This window comes from Athalia rosae, chromosome 4 (genome assembly GCF_917208135.1).
Source record: "Athalia rosae chromosome 4, iyAthRosa1.1, whole genome shotgun sequence".
NCBI lineage: Eukaryota > Metazoa > Arthropoda > Insecta > Hymenoptera > Athaliidae > Athalia > Athalia rosae.
In genome coordinates this window covers 12,548,586-12,559,005 of record NC_064029.1, presented here as the reverse complement: position 1 = coordinate 12,559,005, position 10,420 = coordinate 12,548,586, and the positions used below count along the sequence as shown (strand labels likewise).

General features: G+C 35.9%; 2 protein-coding genes across 2 annotated transcripts; both read left to right on the top strand.

The window, feature by feature from the left end:
• The first annotated feature begins 745 nt into the window (after positions 1-745).
• Positions 746-6,826, top strand: LOC105691208 (serine/threonine-protein kinase polo). Its single transcript, XM_012409543.3, has 7 exons — positions 746-1,565; positions 2,271-2,495; positions 3,157-3,374; positions 3,469-3,764; positions 3,971-4,264; positions 4,715-5,115; positions 5,258-6,826. Exons 1-7 carry the CDS (start codon positions 1,473-1,475, stop codon positions 5,453-5,455), a joined length of 1,725 nt encoding a protein of 574 aa, XP_012264966.1. The 5' UTR covers positions 746-1,472; the 3' UTR covers positions 5,456-6,826.
• Positions 6,827-7,339: 513 nt separating this feature from the next.
• LOC105691185 (60S acidic ribosomal protein P0) lies at positions 7,340-9,574 on the top strand. The gene is made up of 5 exons (XM_012409504.3): positions 7,340-7,402; positions 7,752-7,844; positions 8,202-8,612; positions 8,700-9,044; positions 9,330-9,574. Exons 2-5 carry the CDS (start codon positions 7,791-7,793, stop codon positions 9,468-9,470), a joined length of 951 nt encoding a protein of 316 aa, XP_012264927.1. The 5' UTR covers positions 7,340-7,402; positions 7,752-7,790; the 3' UTR covers positions 9,471-9,574.
• Positions 9,575-10,420: the final 846 nt, after the last annotated feature.

Genomic DNA, 10,420 nt, shown 5'->3' with positions numbered 1-10,420 from the left:
AAACTTCTGAATGGCTCTGAGTTAAACATTTTCTATTTTATTTCTGAAGTTGAAAAATCAAATTCCAATCACACGTCATAACTACCATATGACATTCATTGACAGTTTTTACTGAATAATGTTTAAATTGCTTTTAATCATGAATTCTAAAAATTCAATTATTTGGAATACATACTGTAGAAATATTGTATTATAAATTGAATATCTTATTCACGAGGATCTCTTGATACAAGCTCTACTTAAGTTTGAATAATGAGTAGTAGTAATTAAGCGTAGTGTGTATATGATGCATAGCAAACCTTAACTGCGATTTGTTATTCAAAAGACATGTAACCATAATCAGTTATATGTAATCAAAATCTTATGGTCCCAGTTATTTCATTATCAATAATCACGTATGTACGTACGTACGAATTACCGTAAACCTACTACCATTCTTATTACTCTTATTATTATTGTTATTGCCATCATCATCATCATCATTATCATCATCAGCATCATCGTCATTATCATTATTAAGATTTTTATTACTATTGCCATTAATACTATCATTACTATTATCTTTGTGCATGAATAAGATTTATGTGATACTCGTATAATTGAATCTCAATTGTAACTTTTTTTTAAGTTCCCTTATCAGTGTTCTAAACTTACAATGAATTGAAATGAAATATTCTAACAATAATATGACGATTTATCTCTCGAAAAAAATGAAGATATTATTTAAAAATCAACCATTTGTATGAACGTTGACTCAGTCAACGGTATGAACATCATTTTCCCTCATCATTTTTCATTATATAATTCCAGGTTAAAACATTTTGATACTGTAGGATTGGTAGGTTTATTGCAGGGCATTGACATGCTGCAAAAATCTACATGAATCGACTGTGTAGAATAGTGTCGATCAGCCGCTTCTGCCTATTTTACTCTATTTTCAGTGACCAGCTAAACACCTAATCTAAATTTCATATATAATTTACAAGATGTTAATTCCTTCTTTCTGTTTGACAAGAGTATGAAAATGAGACCGATAACTCCATCGTTGACTGAATATTGATAATCTTCAGTTAACGACTCTATACAGTTAGAGGATAGACCACTGAAATGTATGGCTGGCGAAACCAAAGGGTTAGACCACAGATTAGACATTGGCACAGAATAAAAACTCTTAGACCTCATTCTGTGACATTAGTGACATTGGTTCCGAAGGCGACTCTATAAGTCTGGCTCTCGGGCACTCTCGGCTGATCGGGTCACGTGACATTACCTGTGTATTCTATTGGTTAAAATATTTTGATTTCAAACATCAGAATCCGTTGCCCGTTCAACACAAAACAGCAGTTTGGAGGCAAGTGACCCTAGTAAATCCGCCCTTAGTTTACCGCGTGCCTGCCAATTTTGATTTTAACGGATTTCTAAGTTTTATATATCAACCGCATTGTGACTCAGTTTAAGTGGAATTAACCAGAATGTCGAAACACGAGAAAGACAACGTTATTCCAGATACCATTCACGACGTAAATACCGGCAAAACCTACATCAAGGGTCGTTTTTTCGGCAAGGCAAGTCTAACAGAAATCAACTTCTTTACTCTTTCTGTCTGTTTTGCTGGCCTACGAAAGCTGTTAACTTCACAAAGATACAGCTGAGCTAATCAAGCGTTAAATACATCGTAACATAATTGATGCTCTGATGGAATGTTGTCTGGGGCTTCACGGACTCCGGAAAAATTTATCAAACTTTGATTCTGGCACTAAAATAATATTTTCACGACGAAAGACTTCACTGTCTACCATCAAAAGTCTTTCCGTATACGAACTTGCTGGTCCCATAGTACACGTTAATGTCCTGCCACAGATGGATGCATGCAGGGATTGAAAAAATGCTGGCATTATTCTCTTGATCATATGTGTAGTGTATGTTTCATCAAGGTCGAAATCTGAAGTTCTGACTAGACATGATTTAATACAAGCAATCACCTTGAACTAATCTGTTGTTGATACTCTGAAGAAGGAATTATGAACTTTTTCCCACAGAATGGTCAACTGGAAGGATTTACAATCCATCACATTATTCCAATCTCACATGTTAACGATGAATCTATTCAATAATGCCATAATTAAAGTTTGTCCCCTATATTTAGTTCTCGGGTATGCCAATAAAACTTGGTACCCGATTCTGTGAGTTCCCAAGTAATTTCATCGGGGGTTAAGAAAATCAGATAAAAGTATGGTTTTCAATATAATGTTCGGTACTTCTTTTTTCAGGGTGGTTTTGCAAAATGTTACGAGATCAAAGAATCCAACTGTCATCATGTGTATGCTGGAAAGATTGTGCCTAGATCAATTCTAACCAAGAGTGTCCAGCGAGAAAAAATGACACAAGAAATTCGTATACACAAAAGTCTATCACATCGACATATCGTTGGCTTCCATGGGTTCTTTGAAGATAGTCAAAACATTTATATCATTCTGGAACTATGTCGCAAAAGGGTAATATTTATTTAATAATCTACGTTATACATCATATTCAACACTATACCCTTACTGCTTTTGTATCTCATTTTTGACCAACAATGGTTAGAGTTATTTATCTAATAAGCATACTTCTACAAAAGATGTCTACTATGATACGCGACTTTGAATTGATGCTGCAGAGCACTCAACAATTTGATTACATCAGTTGAAAGTTACGTATTTTTTTTTTTTCCTTAAATTCCATGTCCTCAAATGGAACTGTTAAAAAACGTATATTTCACAAACTCCATCAATTTGATTCAAATTTCAGCTGAAACTCAGGTATGTTCACACTGTCTTAAAAATAAGTTTAGAGTTGATGTTAATGGAGTTCAAAACCCTATATATGCTCTTGTGAACTCACCAGTGATATTAATTATTTCGGATAACATCCTCCATTGTCCTTTCTTTGCATAGATTTTGGTAGTTTTTAGCTATGGTTTCAGGTAATGTCAATGTTGACTTTCAGAGTTCTTTCGCAGAATCTGATCCTACAAATGAGTATTTAGGTTGAAGAAAATTCTAGAAGTGCCAATAAAGAGAAAAATATTTCTTAACCATTTAGGCTCAGTGTAGTTGGTCTTTCTACAAATACCTAATATTTACCATGTTTTAAACGTTCACCAAATTATTTCAGTCAATGATGGAATTGCATAAAAGAAGAAAGGCTTTGACGGAATGTGAGACTCGATATTATATGAAGCAGATCTTAGATGGTGTCTCCTACTTGCATAAGAACAAAATTATTCATCGTGATCTGAAACTAGGAAACCTTTTCTTGGATGATGAACTGCAAGTAAAAATTGGAGACTTTGGGTTGGCTACAAAGTTAGAACACGATGATGAGAGAAAAAAGTAATTTCTAATAATCTAATATTAGTTTATCTAATATAGTCTTAGTTCTACATCAAATTTAACTTAAAATATTTTATTTTTTTAATGTTCATAGAACATTGTGCGGCACACCAAATTATATAGCTCCTGAAATACTAAACAAAGCTGGTCATTCCTATGAAGTTGATGTTTGGAGTATTGGGTGCATAATGTATACTCTACTTGTTGGAAAACCCCCTTTCGAAACGGCGAGCCTTAAAGAAACTTATGCTAGGATTAAACAAGTGCAATACAAAAGTCCGAGTTACCTAAGCAAATCAGCTATGAATATGATTGCCAACATGTTACAAGGGAATCCTACTAAACGACCTAGCGTGAACAAACTTCTTAAAGACGTCTTCTTCACCAGTGGTATTAAAATTTTAGGCAGTTGAGACAAATATATGACTAGCAGAGTTTAATTTAGGTCATCAAATACAAATAAATAACTCATTCAATGAGATAGATTGTTCAGTACTGCTTCATCGATCTGGATCACGAATGAAATATTAATACATGAAAATGTAGTATTATTTTTTTTGGCAGAAATTTCAAATAGAGCTTGATGAAATTTTCAGGTTTTCTACCAACGAGTCTTCCAATATCTTGCCTCACTATGGCACCTCGTATGGATGTGCTAGAAATGCACAATCAACGAAAGCCCCTAACAGAAATGAACGGAAATGGTGGCGGAGATGTGCAGGATATATTGTTTCGAGTTCCTCGTAGTCCTGCTGTTAAAACCAAGGCCCATGAAGTCAATGACGAACAAAAATTACATCACGACATCCGAAAAATGTTACAAACATTAAAAGATCAGCTAGCAGCAGTCTTAAAAACTAAACCTGCCAGAGACACGGTCAGCAGTGGAGGTATGAGATGCTGTAGAATGCCAATTGTCTTCTACATGTCCTTTGCATATTTGTATTTTTCGTTTCCTACAACCCTTCATAAGCACGTTAAAATTTTGATTCACTAATTGATTTTGTCCCCCTAATATAGATCTGCCAAGACCCTATCAGATTATCTTGGAAACCTCAGGCATGCTCCATTCCTCATAAGATGTTAATATACAATGTTCTTGCATTCATTACTGGAGAATTTAGAATTTATCATAACTTTTTTGAAAGCCTGTCAAGTAGTAGTTCGCTCACCTGCTGCAACTATTCAGGCACAGAATCATCTTTTTTACTTCGCTATGATTACATACATATATGCTAACAAGATATTGCCTTGTCACTGTGACACATTGTATATTATCACGCCGTTCCACCTATTCCAATACATCGTCATGTCTAAGCCTATGCTTTTGTATTGCCTAGATGAAATGACGGATCCTGACGCTCAGCCGTTTGTTTGGATTAGTAAATGGGTAGACTACTCGGATAAATATGGTTTTGGTTACCAATTGTCTGACAAAGGGGTCGGCGTAATGTACAATGACGGCACTCGTCTAATAATGCTTGCCAATGGTTTCAATGTTCATTATATAAATCGAGAAGGAACAGAGTTATATTATACAGTCAAGGATTACCCCAGCATTTTAGACAAGAAAATGAAACTGTTGAACTACTTTCAACGGTACATGAACGAGCATTTGATGAATGCCGGCAGCGATATTGCTGTCAAGCCGATGGATTCAATGTCCAGAATTCCCTACATGCATCAATGGTTCAGAACACAAAGCGCTGTTGTTATGCAGCTGACCAATGGATCTGTGCAGGTATTTATAATATAGTCATTTTTTCTTTCTTAACGTTTTTTTATCCTTCAAGATGTGTGCACATGTTTCTGAAGACCGTCCCTCTCAAATTGATTTTGTAAGTGCTTAGTGCGTTCTAGAGGTGTTTCAAATTGATTTTCAGATTAACTTCCTTGACCACACAAAGATTATTATGTGCCCGCTGATGGCTGCTGTTACCTATATTGACAACGAAAAGATTTGCCGAACATACAGATTCCAGACGATTCAACAGCATGGCTGTATCGCCGGCCTGGCAAAGAACTTGGCTTATGCCTATGAGAAAGTTGGTATTATGATGAGTGGTACACAATCCCGATAGTGTTTCAATGCCTTTAGGATTGATTACAAGAATTCGATGATTCATTTTGTATGCTATCATTAACTTACGAGTGAGCAACACTACGTCCAGTGCAACAGATTTTAGCATCATTTAAAACTTTTTTTTTACGAGATTTTTTTTTAATTGCTGCTAGCTAGGTAAAATGATAGCCTGTTAATTTTAATTGTTTTTTCTTTTTTAGCTATAGGTATATAGTATTTTGCTATAAGGTATTTTATATGCGCTGAAAAGCTGTGAAGATGATCGATAGAACTAAGTAAATAAATAGAGACAAACTTTCGTTACTGTTTTACTGATGCTGTAGGTATTCCTAAATGCGCAATCTCTTTTAATAGCATAATTTGTAAGAGAAACCCTCTGGCTAATGAGGATATGGGAGAAATATGTAATATGTAAACGCATCTCAATGAATCCTCCACAATCCGTCATAAATCAAGATGCAGCAATTTATTTTACATTCCTCAACTGTAACATGAGAAGTTTTTCAAGACCATTAGTAGCCATTAAGTGCCCTATTGTATAATTTTCAGCATAATTGGCTGCCATTAGAAATCGAGATACTCAAATTTGCAAGTGACAGTTCTATGAGACGTGATATTATAAAAAAAAATTAAATGGACGAGTATTACTCGGGTCTTTCAAACGTAAGATTATTTTGGAAATCATACAGATTAAGCGTCTCGGAGAAAAATGGAAATAATAAATGAATGGCAAACGGAAGACGATAAATTTTTACTCGAATACTGCAGACGTGTAACGTAACGTTAAAATTATTTCAGCGGTAATGTCAAAGTATCTTCAACGACCCGGTTAAATTTAAGCACCTGTAAATACTTAGTTATTGTTATTATAAACATGTCCCTACAAGGATCTACCTACACAGAAATATCAATGTTAGCGATTTATGGATAAAACGACAATATTTTTGAATTACGATTACGGAAATTTTCCAGTACTATATTTTTGTGAACAATTGTGTCGACAGGGTGTGAGAGTACAATGTAAACTACCTACATGTATCAATCTTTGTTTATAAATCATCATGTATTCTGCATGTTTCTAAAATTTGATCGCTTATGAAAAAGTAACTTTTAAAGCGTGCTGCTAAACTTGCAGTATTAACTGCTTGTAAAGGAGCAGATTATTCTTTCTCATATTGATGTAATTTCATGAAAAGAGAGGTTGGCCAAACTCGTTTTGATCATTGTCAAGTGGCTCAGGAAAGTTGTATTGATGATTATTCTTAAAAGCGAAGTTTGAACCCAATGATCTGTCATTTTCTCAATGGATAATTTTTTTTTTACTGTAGATTTTAGAAGCATCGAATAAACGATTACGTGCAAATATTCACACACTAGAATATGGAATTCTTAACTCTGTGGCAAATGAATTTCTTATGTCATCGAGTAATATTCTGATACCTACTCAATTCCTAATCACGTAACCGTAGGCTGCCCAAATGAGTTCTAATTCTGCTGCGTACATCCGATAGCAGTTATTTTAATTCAGTCCAATTGACAATAATAATTATTTTTACTTTATAATTAGGATCCTGAAGAGTCAATTGAATACATATACAAAGGCGTTCCTATGCCAAATCTCAACGCCTTAACGTTGACTGAAGTTTTGTAATGACGTTCACTGAAGTACCAATCTTCAGTCAACGAGATTAGTAGCGTTGACTGTTAACTGAAAGAATGGGTTGGACTCGTTGACTGAAAACGTTGCCGTTGATAGCAAACTTTTTCGAATATACAATTCAAATGTACCGGCAGTGCGTACCGGGGAACTCGATCGCTGCATTTCGAGTCATCGATATTTAACTTCCGGCAGCAGCTACTCGAGTTCCTCGGCTACATCCGGTGTCCACCGTCTACTCTCAGGCCTGCTAATTTTTCGTTCATTACGCCCGTTTATCCTGCTGAGGTAAGTTCGTAGATTCACCCTACTTTTCTCCCATTTTCTTTTTTTTCCTGAATATATTGAGGTTCGGAATTGAATCATTATTCTGGTTGTGATGAATAATGTTCATTCTATATTGTCTAAACTAAGAGAAAATCAACTTGATTTATCAAAATTGTATAAATATCAGTTGCGAACATGTGCTCGAATGCTAAGTTGTCGACCACGCTTCAAACATACGCTACATCCGTTTTTTATCCGGCTGTTTTACTCATTATATTAATTCCTCCAGAGCCTGAAAGTCATGCAACTTGTTGAATAATTTAGTTTTTTCTAAGAATAGCATATTAATTCGACACCTTTGTTTTTTCAGCCCTTAAACTCCTTCTCGGTATCCCTACACGCACCAAAGATGGGTAGGGAGGACAAAGCAACATGGAAGTCGAACTACTTCACCAAACTCATTGTGAGTACACATTTCATTATTATGAAATTCTTTGGTTTTTTGAATACCTTAAGAGATTGCAAACAAAACAAAAAATATCCTTGTGGACTGCCTGCATATCTTACAATCGTATAGGCATCGGATGCTGGCGTTACTATGGTTCCATGCCGGTGTTGACAATGACAAAAGTTTTTAAAATTCGACTGCATGGATTTCGTGTAATTGTGTATTCCAGAACATCTAACCATCAGAGTGTAGTTAGTAAAATGCAGTTTTGAAAGTTTGCCATTTGATAAAATTTAGTCAACACTAAATTTGGTAGAAATTATACGTGTAAAGTGATGGAGATTGTGTAGTAAATAATGTCTCTGTTCCCAGCAACTTCTGGATGATTACCCAAAATGTTTCATCGTGGGTGCAGACAACGTTGGCTCGAAACAAATGCAGCAGATTCGTATGTCGTTACGTGGTAATGCTGTTGTGCTCATGGGCAAGAACACCATGATGCGGAAAGCCATTCGTGGTCACATTGAACGCAATCAGGCACTTGAAAAACTGTTACCACACATCCGTGGCAATGTTGGCTTTGTATTCACTCGCGGAGATCTTGTAGAAGTTAGAGACAAGCTGATCGAGAACAAAGTTCGTGCGCCTGCTAGGGCTGGTGCTATTGCACCATTGAGTGTCATCATTCCTGCTCAGAATACTGGACTGGGACCTGAAAAGACTTCATTTTTTCAAGCCTTGAGCATTCCAACCAAGATTTCTAAGGGTACTATTGAAATCATTGTGAGTTGATGATCTTGCGATACATTGTAATGTAGTTTGAAACAAAGGTATCAGGTACATTCAAATAACTTTGAATTCATTTTATAGAATGACGTGCACATTTTGAAGCCTGGAGACAAGGTGGGAGCTTCAGAAGCTACACTTCTAAACATGTTAAACATCTCCCCCTTCTCGTATGGTTTGTTGGTTGAACAAGTGTATGATTCTGGTACCATCTTTGCTCCAGAAATCTTAGACATCAAGCCTGAGGATTTACGTGCTAAGTTCTTGGCTGGAGTTGCCAACTTAGCTTCTGTCTGCTTAGCCATTAGCTATCCCACAATTGCCAGTGCTCCTCATAGCGTTGCTAACGGATTTAAGAACTTGCTTGCTATTGCTGCAACTACAGAAGTCGAATTCAAGGAGGCAACCACTATTAAGGAATACATCAAGGTAAATTTTTCGAATGCTATTAAATTTGACGAACTGATGTATTACATAACATGAATATCATGCCTTCATGATGAAAGCCCAGCGCGTCTGAAGAAAAGGAATAACACGTTAGAGCTAGAAATAGCTGAACCCACTGACGTGCCTGCTCTCAGTTGATAAATCGCGTGAATACGCTGTCTGAAAATGTGTCTATATCCTAGTTACTATTTCATTGAAACCTGAGCTACATCTGAAAAAGGATCTATATATTTTTTAAACGGAACTTTTTGGCCTATGTTATATTAGGATCCCAGCAAGTTTGCTGCAGCTGCCGCTGCTACTGCTCCAGTCGCTGCTGCCACAACCGCTGCTGCTGAGAAGAAAGAAGAAAAGAAAGAAGAATCTGAAGAAGAAGATGATGACATGGGTTTTGGACTGTTTGACTGAACAATAGCCAACTGTTCGTATCTGCGGATCTTGCTGACAAAATTTCATGCTGGCGTCTGAATAAAGTTGGAAGTTAGAAAAAATAAAAGCCCATTTTCTTATTGCTCGAAGTGTTTTTCTAATTATAGAACGTCTGGCATTTAATCTTGGTGGATAAACTCAAATTGATTTTTTACGAATTCAGTCACAAGCTTAGACCTATTTAACTCACACATGGTGCAATTTGGTGTGATGAATATCAATGAATTTTCACGCTCTATATCATAACGCGTAAGTATTTGATAAACAATGAATCGTCTCCCATCAAATGAATCGTTTATTGCTGATCGTTGTGCATTCATGTGGCCATGAGAATAATTTCAGTCTACAATACTTGATTTTTTCGTTGCAAGGATATGTCAAGTGATGCCTGTATACATTCGTTAACAATAAGATAAGTAGACTTCCAAATGGTGCGTGAGAGCTTGGAATATTTAAGCATGAGAGCATCCATAACTAATAGTTGGATGTACTTGTTCGTCGTCAAAAAGTATATGTATATCAGGTTTTACCACACCGAATTCAAGAGAGTCTTATCAGGTGCTTGGCAGATGATTAACTTTGGCTGATGAGTGTAAATATTCATATATTATATGTACTGTAGAGTACAACAAAAGGAATTCAAAGATCTCACGTGATGGAACTCCGATTTTGATGTAAGGTGGTCTGATCATCACCCATGTAATTCTTACTGCTACAATATCAATTTCACAGTTATATTTCTAAAACGATATCTGTCCTGCGACGTCTGTCCGCATGTCCTGTATGTAATATATTGAAACACGATCGTATAACATCCCCTTTCCAACTTCACAGGAATTATAATTCCAACTGGAGTTGATAAGCATGACAATCATTGTTATCCATTTGTGGATAAGTATCATTCGATTGCTGTAATATTTCAGTACTTG